This window comes from Phacochoerus africanus, chromosome 4, assembly GCF_016906955.1.
Source record: "Phacochoerus africanus isolate WHEZ1 chromosome 4, ROS_Pafr_v1, whole genome shotgun sequence".
Classification (NCBI taxonomy): Eukaryota; Metazoa; Chordata; class Mammalia; order Artiodactyla; family Suidae; genus Phacochoerus; species Phacochoerus africanus.
Window position 1 is genome coordinate 63,178,492 of NC_062547.1, and position 19,408 is coordinate 63,197,899.

General features: G+C 48.3%; 1 protein-coding gene across 1 annotated transcript in view; it reads right to left on the reverse strand.

The window, feature by feature from the left end:
* Positions 1-17,732, reverse strand: part of LOC125125549 (ultra-long-chain fatty acid omega-hydroxylase) — a 31,569-nt gene extending 13,837 nt beyond the window's left edge. The window contains exons 1-3 of the mRNA XM_047776729.1: positions 17,662-17,732; positions 10,642-10,864; positions 6,303-6,447 (exon numbers count right to left, since the gene is read on the reverse strand). Of these exons, the coding sequence (XP_047632685.1) occupies positions 6,303-6,447; positions 10,642-10,863 (367 nt within the window). The 5' untranslated portion in view covers position 10,864; positions 17,662-17,732. The remainder of the gene's footprint in view (positions 1-6,302; positions 6,448-10,641; positions 10,865-17,661) is intronic.
* Positions 17,733-19,408: the final 1,676 nt, after the last annotated feature.

Here is a 19,408-nt window from a genome sequence, read left to right on the forward strand (position 1 = left end):
TCCCAGCCTCCAACCGAACCCCACCCAGTCTCTCCCACACCCTGGACCCAGGAGGATCTTATCTGACTCTAGATCTGATCATGTCCCTTCCTGCCAACACACCCACTAGCCTCAAGCACCAGGTGCTCAGCCCATTTTCAAAGCCCTGAATGATCCACCCCAGTCCAGACCACTCTCAAAACACCTCTATTCTCCACCACCACCACCCTTCCCCACACACATTCAACTTTCTAACATCACAGAACTTTTCTCAGCTCTTTGAAAAGCCATGTTCTGGAGTTCCCATCGTGGTGCAGTGGTTAACAAATCCGACTAGGAACCATGAGGTTGCAGGTTCGGTCCCTGGCCTTGCTCAGTGGGTTAAGGATCCGGCGTTGCCGTGAGCTGTGGTATAGGTTGCAAACTCGGCTCAGATCTGGTGTTGCTGTGGCTGTGATGTAGGCCAGCAGCTACAGCTCCGATTAGACCCCTAGCCTAGGAACCTCCACATGCCATATGCCGCAACTGCGGCCCTAGAAAAGATGGAGAAAAAAAAAGAAAGAACGAAAAGAAAAGCTATGTTCTCTCTATGCTCTGAGTCTTTCCACCAGGGGCCCTCTCTGCCTCAGACACTCTCCCCTTATTCTTCCAAATCTGCCTGGATGCCACTCCCTCTCTCACTAATCAATCTGGATTGTATCCATCCAGTTAAAAGCTCCTTGAGGGGAAGGACCTTATTGATCACTAATATATCAGTGCTAAATAATTTTTTATTGTATGAATGAATTAACCAAAGTATGAATGAATGAAAAAAATCAATGGAGGGATGGGTGGATGAATGGATGGATGGATGGATAGATGGATGGATGATTAGATGAGTGAGTAAGTGAATCCCCTTCTGTGTGTTGAATAATTTTGACAGAATAGGCAGGGCCCAAGAAGAAAGTACCTGAAACTCAAGTAATGTCAATTTTACCTGAAATATGACTCAACCACCTACACACACACTCCCCAGAAATTGGCCAATTGTACACACAGTCATCTGTCCATTCATTCTCCCATTCAACACACCTCTTCTGCGAACTTTCTATGCCCAACCCATGTTGGGCGATGCTGGGGGCCCAGAGATGGCTCAGCTCCACACCCTGCCTGGAGGACCTCCGGGTGGGGTGGGAAAGGGAAGCAGAGGCACGCCATGCAATTAGAAAGTAGGTGTGCCAGGAGCAGAGGGAGGTACAGCAAAAGGGCTGCTGGAAGTCAAGACAGACTTCCAGGAAGAAGATGTATTGGAGGACGAGGTGGAAGCTGAGTCACTCCTCTACCTTCTTGGCTCTGGAATCTAGGCTAGGCCCCTAAGGGGTCTTTCTGACACACAAATCTGTCCATTGGCTGTCCTGCTCAAATCCTCCCATGGCTCCCTATCACTCCCAGGATAATACACAAGCTCCTTCACTTTGTACACAGATACTCTGAGTCCAGCTCCTGTCTCATTTCTTCCTTCTCTCTATGCATCGTCTTCACTCCACAGACCCTGAAGTCACCTGAATTCACCTGGCACCTTTTACACATCTGTACCTTTTCACTTAGGACTTTCCACCTGGGAACTCTCATCTGGCAAACTCCCATGTATCCTCCAAAGCCTGCTTTCACTGATGCCTCCTCCAGGAAACCTTCTCCAAACCTCCCCATCTGAACCATTGCTCTGTCATCCTCAGGCCCCTCCTCTAATCAAACCCTGACCACTTGATGCCAGGAAAGGCTGTGTCAGGGCTGCCTCTCTAATCACTTTCCCCTCCAGTAACAAGAGGATGGTAACATCTACCATGGAGGAAGTCTTATGAGAAAAGCCCCCACAAGGTGCCCAGCAGGAAGCTGCATATTACTATGGTTGATAGCTTGGTCTTTGGGCCAGTGAGGTCTGGGTTCAAATGCCAGCCTTACCACTAACTGGTTGTATAAACTTAGGCAAGAAAATAGAACCATCCTGCCTGAGTCATGGCATCCCTATAAAAACCCAATGAACTAATGTGCTCCTGGCACACAGTAGATGCTCATTAAATATTTGTGCACATAAATGCATAATTAACCAACAGTTGGCAATTTTTACTACTATGACTATAACTATTGCTTACTGGTGATGAGAACTTGTGAGATAAGTATCTGGGTCCCCAGCTCACAGAACTCTAGTAGGAAAAAACGAATACACAGACACCATAGAAAACAGTTTGGTCGTTCCTTGAAAATTGAGACCTCACAACTCTACAACTAGGTATCTACAAGAGAAATGAAAATACATGTCCAAAATATGTACACATATGTTCAAAGCAACATTATTCATAACAGCCAAAATGTAGAAACAACTCAATGTTTGTCAATAGATTAATGGATAAACAAAAGTGATATATCCATATATCTATACAATATTACACAGCCTTAAAATGGAATGACATACAGATGGCCAGTAGGCACATGAAAAAATGCTCAACATCACTAATTATTAGAGAAATGCAAATTAAAACTACAGTGAGGTACCACCTCACGCCAATCATAATGGTCATCGGTAACAAATCTGCAAGTAATAAATGCTGGAGAGGGTGTGGAGAAAAGGGCACCTTACTCCACTGATCATGGGAATGTAAATTTGTACAACCACTATGGAAAACAGTATGAAGATTCCTCAGAAAACTTAATATAGAACTACCATATGATCCAGCAATCCCACTCCTGGGCATATATCTGGATGAAGCTTTCATTGAAAAAAGATGCATGCACCCCTATGTTCATTGCAGCACTATTCACAATAGCCAAGACATGGAAACAACCTAAATGTCCATTGACAGATGAATGAATTAAGAAGATGTGGTACAGGAGTTCCCATCATGGCTCAGTGGTTAACGAATCCAACTAGGAACCATGAGGTTGTGGGTTCGATCCCTGGCCTTGCTCAGTAGGTTAAGGATCTGGCGTTGCCATGAGCTGTGGTGTAGGTCACAGACATGGCTTGGATCCTGGGTTGCTGTGGCCCTGGTGTAGGCCAGCAGCTACAGCTCCGATTAGACCCCTAGCATGGAAACCTCCATACACCATCGGAGCGGCCCTAGAAAAGGCAAAAAGACAAAAAAAGAAGAAAAAAGAAGAAGATGTGGTACAGATACACAATGGAGTACTACTCAGCCATAAAAAAGAATGGAATAATGCCATTTGCAGTAACATGGATGCAACTAGAGATTCTCATACTAAGTGAAGTAAATCAGAAAGAGATGAATACCATGTGACATCACTTACATGTGGAATCTAAAATATGACACGAATCGGAGTTCCCAACATGGCTTAGCAGTTAATGAACCTGACTGGCATCCATGAGGACACAGGTTCGATCCCTGGCCTCATCCAGTGGGTTAAGGATCTGGCATTGCCATGTAGGTCACAGACATGGCTCAGATCCTGTGTTGCTGTGGCCCTGGCGTAGGCTGGCGGCTACAGCTCCAACTGGACCCCTGCCTGGTAACTTCCATATGCTACAGGTGCAGCCCTAAAAAGACAGAAAGACAAAAAAAAATAGATAAATAAAAAAAATAAAATATTGCAGAAATGGACCTATCTACAAAACAGAAACAGAGTCATGGGCACAGAGAACAGACTTGTGGTTACCAAGAGGGAGGGGGAAGAAAGTCGGGGTGGGAGAAGTGGGATAGACTGGGAGTTTGGGGTTAGTAGATGCAAACTATTACATCTGGAGTAGATAAGCAATGAGGTCCTGCTGTTCAGCACAGGAAACCGTATCCACTCTCTTGGGATATAACATGATGGAAAATAGTATGAGAAAAAGAATGTGTATATATGTATGAATAGGTCACTGTATTGTACAGCAGAAATTGACACAACACTGTAAATCAACTACACTGTAATAAAAAAAATTTTTTTAAAGGAATGAAGTCCTGCAAAGTGGATGAACCTCAAAAACACTATTCTGAGTGAAAGAAGTTCGTTGCAAAAGACCACATTTTGCATAATTTCTTTCCCATGATATATCTAGAAAAGGAAAATCCATAGAGACTGAAAGTCAATTAGTATTTACCATTGGATGAAAAGAACGGAGTAATGGGAAGTGATTCCTTAATGGGTACAGAGTGTTTTATGGGCTGATGAAAAGGATTTGTAACTAGGAAGAGTTGACTAATAGCTGCCCAATACTGAGAACACACTAAATACCTTACACTTTAAAATAATTAATTATATGGCAGTTCCCATTACGGCTCAACAGTAACGAATCCGACTAGTATCCATGAGGACTTGGGTTCAATCCCTGACCTTGCTCAGTGGGTTAAGGATTTGGCGTTTCCATGGGCTGTGGTGTAGGTCGCCGACCAGCTTGGATCCCGCTTTGCTGTGGCTGTGGTGTAGGCTTGCTTGCAGCTATAGCACCGATTTGACCCCTAGCCTGGGAACTTCCATATGCCATGAGTGTAGCCCTTAAAAAAAAAAAAAAGGCAAAATAATTAGTTGTATGGTATGTGATTTCACTGCCACAAAAAAATGAATATATAAAAACAAGCTACAATTATATGCCTATATATCATGGTTTGTCTTTCATAAAACATTTTCACCTACTTTCTTCCATTGACACTCTCTATCCCAATGGTCCCTTAGAAGATGAAGAAATAGAGCTTCCAAGAGGAGCATGCCTTTCTCAGGGCCCATTGGCAGAATGGGTTTAAGCCCAGAGGAGGAAGCCCCACAGGTGGCCCAGAGGAGGCCCCACTGGGAGGATAGAATCTACGACTTGGGGCCAGGCTTGTCCAATCTCAGTCAGGTAAGCACGGAGGAGCACAGACACCTGGGGCCGGGAGGCCTGGCTCTAGGCTGCCCTTCCTGACTCACAGCCCCACCCTCCCCAAGCTGGAGTCACCCAGCTGGCTCCTCCAGTGGGGGAGGCATTGGATATCCTGCCTGTCCTGAGAAAGAGGAGGGGAGAGGAGAGGAAGAGGCGTGAGCACCTACTAAGTGCTAAGCTTATGATAGGGGTTCTACCCCCTTTTTACTTGGAGTCTCACAACCATGCAGGATGATCCTCAGAAAACAGATGCTCTGACATGATGGAAAGAGAAGATGGAGAGGAGGGGAAAACAAAGGAAAAGAAGATATTAAACAGGCAGAGGAGAAGAAACACTTATTAGCAACTACTCACACTGTAATACTGAGTCTTCACAACCACCCCGTTTCGCAGATAAACTGAGGCCCTAAGAAGCTGGATGACTTGCTGGGTCACACAGCAAGTACATGCACCAGCCTGGATTCAAACCCAGTCCATCCATGTCCAGGCCCAGGCGTCTTGCCACAGTGTGATGCCCATCCCTTGGAAGAGTCCTTTCGTGCTTCTGCCCTTCCTGGGGTGTAGCTTACCCTCTTTGTTCAGTGGGGTTGGTTATCCCCTTAAAAGACAATAATGGAGGACAATGAGGCATGAGGAGGGCCTAGCTGGGAGAGGAAAGATGGCAGCCCCTTCCTCTTTCACGGTTCTAAGGGAGAGCCTTGCAGGTGTTTTCCAGATGTGGGTCTGTAAAGGCCAAAGCTAAGGCCAGAGGTCCTAAAATTCCTAAAGCTCTTAATTTCCCATCCTTCTCTCTCAAATGTCCCTTGATGCCTCTGGAGATGCCCAGGTATAGGTGAGGCCACCCTGAAGGTCCAGATCCTCACTTATGAGGAAGATAGAAGACACAGACAGATACATTCAGCCCTGAATAGTGAGGACTGAGAATGAGAGTCCAGAGGAGAGAGCTATGGTCAATCTGGGGAGTCAGGGGAGGCTTCCTGGAGGAGGGGAGTTATTAGAGCTGCATGTTGAAGGCTGAGCAAGAGCTTGCCAAATATACTTAGGAATTCTACTACCTTGGGGTAGGTATGGACTGCAGAAGGGAGAAGACATTCTACATCTCCCTCTCAGCCAGTCAGAGTCAGTTCAGGTGAAGAGAGTAGGCTCCAGGCTGGAATAGCCACAGTGGTAGTGTCAGAACCCAAGATGGGAGTGCCATGGCTTAGAATTGAGTAACAACCATTTAACAAATGCTTGGGCAAACAATTGCCTGTCCAAACATGGCTCTGACTCTGAGAGGTGGGCATCCTCTCAAATTTCCTGGGACTCTTAGATATTGTCACACATTTTCCCACTATCTGTATCATCATTTTGGCTTTGATGAACTCCTTTTCATCCTTCAAAGCCATACTCAAATAGCCCTTCCTCTGGAGAGCCCACCTGCCTAGAAGCCCAGATAGGCTCTAGAAGTTGAGGGTTTATCCTTCACTCAGAGGCCCAGTTCACCTACCTGACGCACCCACCACAGGCTTGATATAGTCAGGGTGCACCAGAACCAACAGTGGAAGGACAGGTCCAATCCACACCAGGATCACATGGTGCATGTTGTCCAGCACCTTCTTCTCATCTCGGAGGCCCATCTCATTTGGGAGATACTGCAAGAGGTGGTGGGGAAGGGTAGTGAGAAGGTGCCCAGTCGTGGCTTCCATGAGCCCTTCCCTCCCACCAGCTCCCCTGCCCTCAAAATAAGCCAAGAAGAGCATATGATTGTGAGCCTTTGGCTGCACCTCCCTGAGCCTCCAATCCCTCATCTGAAAACTGGGGAGGAAAATCAACTTTTCTGAGAGCAGTTGAGAGGATTCATGAAATAGCAAAGTGAAAGAGCCTCAGCATAAGGCCTGACACACGGCTGATAAAACAATAGCAGTTGAGTTCCCGTCGTGGCTCAGTGGTTAAACGAATCCGACTAGGAACCATGAGGTTGCAGGTTCAATCCCTGGCCTTGCTCAGTGGGTTAAGGATCCGGCGTTGCTGTGAGCTGTGGTGTAGGTTACAGATGTGGCTTGGATCCCACATTGCTATGGCTCCGGCGTAGGCCGGTGGCTACAGCTCTGATTCGACCCCTAGACTAGGAACCTCCATATGCCACAGGAGCGGCCCAAAAAATGGCAAAAAGACCAAAAAAAAACAAAAAAAGTAGCAGTAAACACAATAATGATAAAGGTTGGCATTTATCAACTACTTCTATGTTAGTATTCAAATATTATAGCATTGTTCTCTTTAATGCATATGCTTGCTTGCAGTGTTAGGCACTGCTGTGGGCATTTTTCATAGATTCATACATTTGACACACACAAGAACCCTATGGTGTAGCTGCTACAATTTTCCCCATTTTACTTTAGTCAGAAAGGTTAAATGACTTGTCTTAAACTATAGGTGAGTAAAGGATTGTCTTGGTTTGGGCTCCCCCAGAAGCAGGACCCAAGACAAGGGTTCTAGGGCAAACAGTTTATCTGGGGGGGTGATCCCCAAAAACATGGGTGGGGAGAGGAGAAGTGAGAGAGGCAAGGTAATCAGTAAATGGTTGTCAAGGAAATTACCTCCATGGGAAACTTAGGCTCAGTCCCACTGGGGACTGGGGGATAGCTATCTCAGTGGAAACCCACAAGAGGGTGAAGGGAGCTGGGGTGTTCATACACCAACTTCCCCAGTCCCACAGTTACCAGCTGAGGGCATTACCTTTGAAGTTCATGGTACACCCAGGCAGAGTGGGCTTCAGCTGCTAGAGGAAGCCCTAGAACACAGGTACTAACAGCTAGAAGCAGCCTATTGCAGTCAGAAATGGGCCTAAAGGCTGTGAGCCAGCACTAGCATCATCTGCCACATTGGCAAAGGCAGGATTTGAATACATGCCACCAAGCCCCAAAACACCTGCTCTTAGCCAACATGGTCTATGAGGCAGAGTACTTCAGGCTCAGTGTCAGATGGATCTGAGCTCAAATCCATCCTCTGAAGCTGTGTGACCTTGAGCAAATCACTCAGCCTCTCTGAGCTCCAAAGATCAAGTCCATAAAGTAGGCCAGACCCATCCTTATTTCACAGGCTATGAGAATTGGGAGAGCTCAGGTACAAAAGAGCCTCACCCAGTGCCTGACCAGTGGTAAGGCCTAGCAGTTGCAAAATGAATGAATGAATGAATGAGCAAATGATTCCTCTCTGTTTCCTATGTCTCCTGACAGGCTCAGCCCTGAGCCTGTCCACACCCAAGGGAGATCATGGCCTCATCCAGGTCTCATAGACCCCCGAGGCAGGACGGGCCCACATGGTCAAGGCTGGACTTCAGAACTGGCTCCGGCCAACTGCCTAAGGTAGCTGCACCTGGCTATCTCTTGGACCACCATCCAAGCCAGAGAGCTTCCTGGAGTAAGGGCATTGGACATGGGGCATAAAAATATGAGTAGAAGTTCATCTAACAGAAAAGAATATTGGGGCATAAAAATATGAGTAGAAGTTCATCTAACAGAAAAGAATATTCTGGGAGTTCCCGCCGTGGCTCAGTGGTTGATGAATCTGACTAGGAACCATGAGGTTGTGGGTTCAGTCCCTGGCCTCACTCAGTGGGTTAAGGATCTGGCGTTGCCCTGAACTGTAATGTAGTTCACAGATGTGGCTCGGATCCTGCGTTGCTGTGTCTGTGGTGTAGGCCGGAGGCTACAGCTCTGATTGGTCCCTAGCCTGGGAACCTCCATATGCCGCGGGTGTGGCCCTAGAAAGACAAAAAAAAAAAAAAAGAAAAGAAAAGAAGAGAAAAAAAGAGGAAAGAATATTCTGAGCAGAGGGCACAGTTTTTGCAAAGGACATGGAAGTGGCAAGTCAGAGGCTTGTTGCAGGAGCAGGAAGTCATTCTGTGGGACTAGAGGGAGATGGTAGAACAGGTGAAGAGGGTGAGAATGGGAATCTAAAAGGTCTTGAACTCCAGCTGAGGATCTGGGACTTTCTCAGGACAGCAACGGGGAGCCATGGAGGGTGTGTGAGCAGGAGAGGGACATGGTTGTATTCAAGAATCCTGGGGCCAGGATGGGGGATGGACTGGAGGGATGAGACTGTAGGTAGGAGCCCAGTGAGAAAGCTGGACCATGGAACAGTAGGAGAGGAGGAGATCTGAGCAGGGGTTGGAGAATGGAAGAGAGGGAGAAGGGAGATTTGGGCTCAAACTGGTAAAACTTTGTGCATGCTGGCTCCAGGGGGATAATTTCCAAAACTAAATAAAATGAATGTTCCTTGCACTATTGAGTGTAAATGTGTCTCCTTCTTCCTTCTTCTGAGATACTCACTCCTAGCAGTATCTAAACTATTTCTAGAATCACTTGATACTTCCAGTCTCTGCAGGAGTCAGGAGTGGAATACATACATCCACCACCATGTGGCAGGCTCAGTGCCAAGCCTGCCTCAGATGTGACTTCAGGATTCATTGAAACAATCCCCTGAGCACAGGGGGGTGATGTAGTTTGCTCAAGGTCACACAGGCAGCACATGATAGAGACAGGCAAGTCCACATTGATAACCACTCCCCAAAGTCTTCCTCCAAGTTCATCATGAGACCTGAACCAGGAAGGTCTCCACCACTGACACTCCATTTCATTTAGGCCTGGAAGGGGGACCAGGTGAGTCCAGCAGGGAAGTAGGGGCTGGATTCTGGGGCCCCAAAAGCTGCAGCAACCTCAGGAATCTGGCTTTCTCTCTTCTGACATCTGAAGCCCTTTTAGAAAAGTCCATCCTGGAATTCCCATCATGGCTCAGCAGTGTTGAACTCAACTTAGATGCATGAGGATGTGTGTTCCATCCCTGGCCTCGCTCAGTGGGTTAAAGATCCAGTGTTGCCATGAGCTGTGGCGAAGGTCGCAGATGCAGCTGGGATCCTGCGTTGCTGTGACTGCGGTGTAGGCCAGCAGCAACAGCTCCAATTAGACCCCTAGCCTGGGAACCTCCATATGCTGCAGGTGCAGGCCTAAAAAGAGAAGGAAAGAAAGAAAGAGAGAGGGAGGGAGGGAGGGAGGAAGGAAAGAAGGAAGGAGGGAGAGAGGGAGGGAGGGAAGGAAGGAAGGAACAGAAGGAAAGAAGGAAAGAAAGAAAAGAAAAAGTCCATCCTTTCTCATCTAGAAGCTAGAGTGACAGAGAGTAGAGAGCTAAGATCAGGGACGCTGGAGCCAGGCAGATTTGGTTTGAACCCAGACTCTACTTACTTAAGAACTGTGTGACCTAGGGCCAGCTACTTAACCTCTGCACCACAGTATTCCATAGAGAAAAATGGAGATACTCACAGGATCTATCTTCTAGGATTGTCAAGAGGACCAAAAGAGTTAATATTTATAAAGTGCCTGAAATAACACTTGGCATATATATATATGTGTGTGAAATAAGAAAGAAAATGAAAGAAAAGGGTGGGATCCTCACCTGGAACCACAGATTTAAAGAGAATGAGAGCGCGTGTGAAACCACCTTGAAGGAGGGCAAATAGAGCAACAAAATCTATCTTCCTCCCACCTTGGGATCCTGGAACCTGATGCATCTCACAAACACTAGTACCTGTTGCTATAGAAATAGCCTGGAATTATAGAGTCAGCTCTACCTCAAACCAGCTGTATGACCTTGGGCAAACTGTTCGCCCTCTCTGAACCTCATTCTCACCCAGATCCTGTAAAATGGGTCTCTTCAGGGCTCCAACCAGAGTTTGGATGGGATGAGGGAAGCCAGCAGCTCAATCATCCTTACTGAACACCTGTGATCTGCCCTGCCCTTCCCTGCCCTGCCCGGCCCACCTCCCCAGCCACACACACACAAACACATACCATGCCCAGGTGGCCCAGCAGCCAGTTGCGCCGGGGTGGCTGGGGGAAGCAGCGCAGCCGGCGGCAGGTGATGTAGAAGCACCAGCAGAATCTCAGGAACTGCAGCAGCAAACGGAAGAGGAAGAAGAGCAGGGAGAGAAGGAGCCCCGACAGGGCATACACACGGAATGCCGTCTTCTCCAGTCCCAGGAGGTGAAATATGTACTCTGTGATAGGAAGCATCCTGGGGAGACACACGGTGGGGGGAGGGCGGTCAGTGCAGGTGGGAACCACCCTCAAGTCACATGTGTGCCATACTCTGGATGACCTGTGGAATCAAGCATGATGGGCTTGGCACGTAGCAGGCACTCAATACATGTCAGTCTCAGATGCCAAGGATGCCTCATCCTCCAGCAGTGACCTCCAGCCAGCTGGCCCCGTGCATATACCCTCAACTTTGACTTTGCAGGGCATCCTTCCCAATACATTTGCCCATGTACAGCTGGCTGGTGTTGAAAAATTAAAACAAACCCTCTCTCCCCTTCCTGCCAAAAGCAGCTCCCAACCAATTACCGGTGATAGCATTGCTGGATAAATACTCCACCTCCTTTTTGATGAAATAACCCTGGGGGTGTGGATTCTACACTGGCTACTAGGGTTGCCCAGAAGGACTAAACTCCAACAGCCCACAAGAGAAACTTTCTCTATTAGCTGTCTCCCTTCTCCTGTCTTACTTCCCTCTTCTTTTTTTAATCGAAGCGAAATTCACACAATACAAAATGAACCATTTAAGGTGAGCGATTCCACGGCATCAATATATTCACAATGCTATGTGATTACCACTTCTATCTAGTTCCAAAACATTCCTATCGCCCCAAAAGGAAACCCCGTTCCCTATTAGCAGTCCATCCCCACCCTCTCTACCCACCCCTGGCAATCACTTGTCATCTCTGCAGATTTGCCTATACTGGACATTTCATATAACTGAATTCATACACTGAAAGCTTTTCTGTCTTTGGTGGCTTCCTCCACTCAGCGTGATGTTTTGAAAGTTCATGCACCTGGTTGCATGTATCAGTGCTTCATTTCTTGTACTGCTGAGTAATAGTCCACGGTAAAGATGTATTTCAATTTGTTTATACATTCATCTGTTGAACATTTAGGCTGTTTCCACCTTTTGGCTACGGTGAAATGTGCTGCCAAGAACATGCATGTACATGTGTTTGCTTGAGTCCCTGTTTTTGATTCTTTTAGGTTCACTTTCTTCCCCCTACTGGTCTTTTCTGTGTCCACTTCCCAAATAAACAACTTGCACTCAAATCCTGCCCTACGGTCAGCTCCTGAAGGAACCAAAAGAGAGTGGGTGGGTAGCAAAAATATTAATAACATGGAGACTAAGGATGGAGCACTTCCTACGTACAATGCACCACACTCGGGAACGTGCATGCCTTATTTTATGGAAACTTAAAGTGGTCCTTGGAGGTAGGTCCTGTCATTCTCTCCATTTTTCAAGACAATTCAAGCTCAGTGCCTCCAACTCAAGGGAGACAGGAAGTGGCAGAGGCCTCCTGAGCCCCCACCAAGGCCAACCTCGATCACTTTGGGGGCCCACAGATCTCATACAACACCAAAGAGATTCATGAAAATGCTCAGGTCCTGTTCGCATCAATCTTTCCCACCCAATCCTACCAGCCAAGGGCTGCCTCTGTGCCCCTACCTCCTTGGGCAACACAGCTAAAGGAAACCTGCACTGCGGGCTCTCACCTGTGTCCTCATTCTCCACCCACTCTTGCCAGTGGTGCCCCCCCACTAGGGGCTTTGACTCACTGGCTCTTCCACCAGCCAAATGCCCAAACACATCATCCACACAAAAGTGAAGTTTCCATTGGTTGTCGCATCCTGGGGAAACAGCTGGGTGGGTCATCATCAAATGTGGAGGGCCCCATTGGAATGGTCTGACTTACAGATTACATGACTACACTTTAGGATGGCTGCCAAGAAAGAAAGAAAGACAGAAAGTAACAAGTGTTTGCAAGGATGTGGAGAAATTAGAACCCTAGGCATATCCATTGCATTAAGGGAATGTAAAAGGGTGTAGCCATGCTGCATAGAACGGTAGGGTGGCTCCACAAAAAATTAAACAGAGAATTACCATATGTTCAAGCAATCCCACTTCTGGGTACACCCCCCAAAGAAGTGAAAGCAGAGACTCAAACAGATATTCATACACTCATATTCAAGGCCGAACTATTCGCAATAGCCTAAAGGAAGAAGCAACACAAGCATCCATCACAAAAGAATGAATATACGAAATGCAGTCCATACATACAATGGCCTATTATTCAGTCTTCAAAAAGAAGGACATTGTAACACATGTTTCATGGATGAACCTGGAGGACATTTAGGCTGAATGAAATAATCCAGACACAAAAGGGCAAATACTATATGATTCCACTTATATGAGGTCCCTGGAGTGGTCAAATTCATAGACATAGAAAGTAGGATGGTAGTCACCAGGCCCTGGGGGAGAAGAGAATGGGGAGTTAATGTTTAATAGGTAGAGGATTTTAGGTGGGGAAGATGAAAAATTCAGGAGATGGTGGTGATGGTTGCACAACAATGTGAATTACTTAATAACACTGAACTATACACTTAAAATGGTTAAGATGGTAATTGTTATGTTATGTGTATTTTACAACAATTAAAAATCTTTTTAAAAATACAGACAGCATAGTTCCTGTTGTGACTCAACTGTAATGAACCAGATTAGTATCCATGAGGACTCAGGTTTGATCCCTGGCCTCCCTCAGTGGGTTAAAAGTCCGTCATTGCCGTGAGCTGTGGTGTAGGTCACAGACGCGGTTTAGATCTGGCCTTGCAGTGGCTGTGGTGTAGGCCAGAAGCTGTAGCTCTGATTCCATCCCTAGCCTGGGAAGTTCCATATGTCATGGGTGTGGCCCTAAAAAGACAAAAAATAAAATAAATAAAATAAAATGTTAAATTAAAGTAAGTTAAATTAAATTAAATACAGACAGCCTGGTGGAGGTAATACACCTGCTGGAAGGCCCAGGTAGGGGTAGCTATGAGGGTGGGGAGCAAGCAGCCTTCCAAAATGAAGCTCAGAGATCTCCAAGTCATGAGTCCAGGCTGATGCTCTGAACTAGGGCCACTGCTGTGCAATTGGGGCTGCCTCTCCCACAGACAGCTCCAGGTAACAAACTCCACAAGAAGTAGCCATGGGTATTTACTTCTCTATCAATTTAATAGTGGGTAACAATTCTCCCCAGCAATACTGAGGAAGCCAGCTGCAGTGACTACTAAGAACCATGATCTTCCTCTTTCCACTGGCCAGGCCTTCCACTAAGGAATTTCTTCAGCATTCAGCTGGAAAATCATGCCTGAGCCCCTGCTATGTGTGACTCTGGGCATGGGGGTGTAAGGACGGCAGGACAGACCTATCTTAGGGGAGGTAACCACCAAGAGACATGCTAGGATACCATCCAAAGACTGTATATCATGAAGAAGGTGAAGTGGGGAGTTCCTGCTGTGGCGCAACAGGATCTGTAGGGTCTCTGCAGCACTAGGATGGCAAGTTCAATCCCCAGCACAGCACAGTGAATTAAGGATCTGTGTTGCTGCAGCTGCTGCACAGGTTGAAACTGTGGCTCAGATCTGATCCCTGGCCCAACTCCATATGCCGCAGAGCTGCCAAAAAAGAAAAAAACCTGACTAGTATCCATGAGGATGCACGTTTGATCCTTGGCCTCGCTCAGTGGGTTAAGGACCCAGCCTTGCAGCAAACTTCGGTGTCGGTTGCAGATACTTCTATTTGTGGGGAGGAGCAGGTTTGGGGATGCATCTGTTATTCCCTTTCATGATCTGGGTGCTGTTGACATATGCAAAAACACCAGTTCTAGAATGTGCACCTTCCTGTATGTATATTATGCTTTGACTTAAATCTTTAGAAATAAAATGAAAAAGGAGTTCCCGTTGTGGCACAGTGGTTAACGAATCCGACTAGGAACCATGAGGTTGCAGGTTGGATCCCTGGCCTTGCTCAGTGGGTTAAGGATGTGGCATTGCTATGAGCCGTGGTGTAGGTTGCAGATGCAGCTCGGATCCCGAGTTGCTGTGGTTCTGACATAGGCCAGTGGCCACAGCTCCAATTGGACCCCTAGCCTGGGAACCTCCGTATGCCGCGGGAGTAGCCCTAGAAAACACAAAAAGACAAAAAAAAAAAGAGAGAGAGAGAAATAAAATGAAAAGTTGTTTGGAGATTGCACTATCCTTTAAAATGCATTTTAAATTCAAATCACAGCTCTGCTCTTCATCAAGTAAGCAGCCTAGATTCCAGTTCCCACCATTAGCTTCCATTTTCCAGCCTGTGAAATGGGTTAACAATAACGGGACCTACATCTCAAAGTTGTTTGGGATACTTTAGCGAGGTGAGGCTTGGCACATAGCATGCAAATTTTCAGCTGTTATTCCTATTTTCCTTCTTTTTCTTTTCTTTTTTTTTTTTTTTGGCCCCACCCACAGCATTCAGAAGTTCCAGGGCCTGGGATCAAACCCTCACCACAGCAGCAACCTGAGCAACAGCAGTGACAGTGCTGGATCCTTAACCTGTGCCATCAGGGAAGTCCCATTATTCCTATTTATATTACTATTTTATAGAAGTGAGAGAAATTCAAAGATAAGACTGTCAGGATTCTGTAGGAGGCTGGCACACCCCACCCCACCCGTTCCTCTCTGCACCAGTTCCCAATCTCATCCCAGACACCAGGCAAGGCCCCCAGCAGCCCCACCCTAGCACAGGTGGCCCCGCCCTTCCTGCTGGGGCGGGCATTATCTGAAGATAGAGGTGCCAGTGACTGGCTCTGAGGCTGGCCCACACCCACGGAGTGCTGGTTTGTCAGGTTAACCCAGCCTCCAGTTGAGGACTTGTCATACAAGGTGTGCAGTAACGTGGACACTGGCCCACTAGAAACCATAGATCTGCCTCTTCTTGAACTGCAAGACCCACCTCCCATGGCAGCCTAACAGCCAAGCATCCAGCACTGGCCCCACTGCCCTACATCACAGCCCTGCTCTCCACCCCCTCTAGTAACCTGTGGTCAAGGCAGCCTGCCCTCTATCCTGGCTCATGGTACTTCCATGACCCCTCTATGCCAAAGGACTGCCCCACCCAAGACTCATACAATTCCAAAGTGCCAGATCCCAGAAGGTGCGAGCCAGGAAGGAGCCTATGGGGTTTTGAGAAAAAGCTTCGGGAGCAGTTCTGAGGGCAGGGCCAAGTTGGCAGACCAGGATGAGGAATGTGAAGTCTCGCTATGGCTTTGGGCATATCGCAGGCATTTGCCTGCAGCTTCTTCAGCCCTGGCATGAAAAAAAAAAAAGAAGTTTAAAAGCTACCAGTCATCTAAATCCTTCCAGGGCTGTAATTGTCTCTGCCCACCATCCCTATCAAGTGTGGCCATGCTTGGATGTGAGCCTCAAAAATGATTCCACAAAACAGGAGTTCCCATCGTGGCACAGTGGTTGACGAATCCTAGTAGGAACCATGAGGTTGCGGGTTCGATCCCTGCCCTTGCTCAGTGGGTTAATAATCCGGCGTTGCCATGAGCTGTGGTGTAGGTCGCAGATGTGGCTCGGATCCCACGTTGCTGTGGCTCTGGCATAGGCTGGCAGCTACAGCTCCGATTAGGCCCCTAGCCTGGAAACCTCCATATGCCGTGGGAACGGCCCAAGAAATGGCAAAAAGACAAAAAAAAAAAAAAAAAGGACAAAAAAGGATTCCACAAAACACTGCCTTTTAGCTGTGTGACCTCAGGTGAGTGTTAACCTCTCAGAGCCTCAATTTCCTCATCCATAAGACAGGATTTTCTCAGGGCTGAGATGATGACACAACATTTTTTAATGTGCTCATCTCAGTCCTTGATCAAGGACAGTTAAGTCCTTGACCAAAAGTACCTCTCATGGCTGTTGGTGCTGTGATCACATTCCTTATTGCTACCCAGTCATTGAGGATTTGGAGAATTGGGCCCAAGTCTTGCCAGAGAGGAGAGATGGGGCCCATTCTCTGAATGCCTCCAGAGTCATCCAAGCCCCTTTGCAGATACCAACCCAGGTAACAACCAGACACTAGCCCAGAGCTAATGTTACCGTGCAGAAACCCAAGCTGGGCTATACAGATAGGCTGGAGCCATCGGAAAGTGCCCAGGATTTGGGGGTCAGCCAGGGCTGCTTTATTCAAATCCCAGCTCCCCCACTGTCTCCTTCCCACCTCCAGCCTGAGACTCATCAGCTGGTGGGCGTCAGTTGCCTTGCATGGTCTGGGCTGGCTAGCCATCCCCTGGTCAAGAAGTTGTCAAGGGAGAGACCCCTGGGATTTCAGGAAGCATTATTTCTCCAACATCCAACAGACATGAGCTGGGACCAACCTCAGGACCTCACCAACCCTCACAGCCAACTGCGGGGACCCAGGTGGGCAACGTTTTTCCATAGAGGGGCACTCGGAGGCTCTGTGCTGAGATGTGCAGGGACTGTGAAAGTGACGGGACCACAAGCCAGTTCATCAGTAAGGAGGATCCCACAGCCTTCCCTTAAGACAATGTGGAGTGGTGAAATCCCAGTGACCCATTCAGTCCGCCTTAAGGAGGTGTCATGGGGCTGGGCTCGGATCCGTCTAAGATGCCTTGATGAGGAGGGGTGTCTTCTTGAAGCCCTTCCCACCATGGACACACGGAAAGAAGGACACATCCAGGAGTCCGTGACACACACAGAAGAAACCGCCCACAAATGCAGCGACAATCGGGGACACACACACACACACACACACACACACCCCAGAGTCCCCCCACACACAGGCAGTCTGGTCCTGGGTCCTGGAGATTCCCAGGCCGGCTGTATACCTGTCCGCCACTGCGCGCAGACTCTCGCAGCCGCGCTACCGGCACAGGAGCCCGTGCGCGTTGGGTTACCCAGCGGACCTGCGGCCGCGCTCAGGTTACAGCCCTCGCCCCTCCCCGCGCACGCACTCACCCTGCGGGTCTCGGCCTCCGGCCCTTGATCCAGATCCGCTGGAGCCGCAACCTCGGCTCTGACCGCGCCGTCTGGCGGCCCGGCCCTTTAACCCTGCCCCGCTCCCGCCTCAGCGAGAGACCCGCCCCTGGCACGCCCCGGTCTCGCCAGCCTCTGGGCGGGGATCGAGGCGCAGGCCCCAGAGACGAAGAAAGCGAGACACAGAGACAAGTAGGCATGGAGAAAGAAAGGGAAAGACACAGAGGCTGACCTGGAGAGAGTGACAGAGAGAAAGACGCAGAGACAGAGGCGAAAAGACAAAGATTTAAGACACCCAGAGAGATCCCAAACCATCAGTTTTCCTGCCGCTCTGGCTCCCTTTAGTGCCCAGATCCCCTCTGGATCAGTCTCTAGTAACCTCCTTCCACACCAGCCCCAGTTCAAGACCTGCTCCCACAGGTCTCTAAGCCAGCAACCCTGGTAACCCACAAGCCCCCGGGAGGCATCTCTGGGACTCCAAGAGATCTCCATACTTTATCAGCCCTTGGGAGCCAGCCCTTTTGCCCCTTCTGGATCCTGGGTTCAACCCATCTGCCTGGGGCTCTGCAACCAGCCCCTCCCTCTAGGAAAACCTCCAGCCTCAACAAGCAGCACAGACCCTGTTTTTGATCCTCCCACTCCACCCACGCCCTGCCAGCTACCTTAACCCCTCCAACCAGGATGTTGTCCTTGGTCAGCCCATCTGTACCAGATGTGCCCAGAGTCAGTCCCACCCCTAGAGAGATACCATTACCTGGTCGGTGGGTGGAGGGCTGTTATGGGCAAGTGGGCAGACAGATGGGAGGACTCATAGCTGGCCTCCAACTCCACAGTTCCCCACTGTCTCCCCAGAGCCAAGCAAACTACCTTGCTCATACCATATACCCAAAAATATCTGTCAAAGTTGAGAGGTGGTCACAGGAGAGTAAAGAGAGCAAAGGCCCAAGCTACTACTGCATGTCCATCTGGGGAAACTGAGGCACAGACTGCAGGCTCCAGGTGAAATGTGACTGTCTGGGTTCAGGCAGGGGCCAGGTCAGTCCCTGAGAAGCCTGAAGCTATAAGAAGATAATGCCCTCCCTCTCAAGGAGTTCCAGGGTTAAAACTACAGTGAACTATAAAGAAGCTGAAGAAATGACAAGGAAGTTCAGATATTTCCCCCAAGGATGACCATTTCAAAGCCTTTTGATTTATCAAAAATAAATTTTTTTAAAGGAATTCTTGATGAAGTTACAGATTTAGTGCCTGGTAGGTGAGCCAAATCTGGCTCAGGGGACCAACCAAGCAGGAGGTCCGGTTTGCCTCGTGGAAAGGCCAAGAAATGGAACAGGCCCAGAGTAGTGCTGGACTCTCAGAGGACAGAGCTGGGGCCAAAGTCAAATGCAAAGCCAGGTAGAACAGTGGTCAGAGTGGATCCTGGAGGCAGAGGATTCAAGTGGCTCCATCACTCACCATGTGCCCACCTCAGGAGGTTGTTAGAATGCTTTAAGGCAGCTGTTCTCACCCAGCATGATTCTCCCCACAACCCCAGGAGACATCTGGCAATGTCTGGAGATATGTTTTACCATCACATCTGGCCGTTGGGGTGCTACTGGTGTGTGGTGGATAGAGGCCAGGGATGCTGCTAAACACCCTGCAATGCACACTCAGGAGAACCCCTCACAACAGAGAAAGTCAACACGGCCAAAGGTGAGAAACCCTGCTTCAAGGTGTAAGGAGTGCTTTTGTG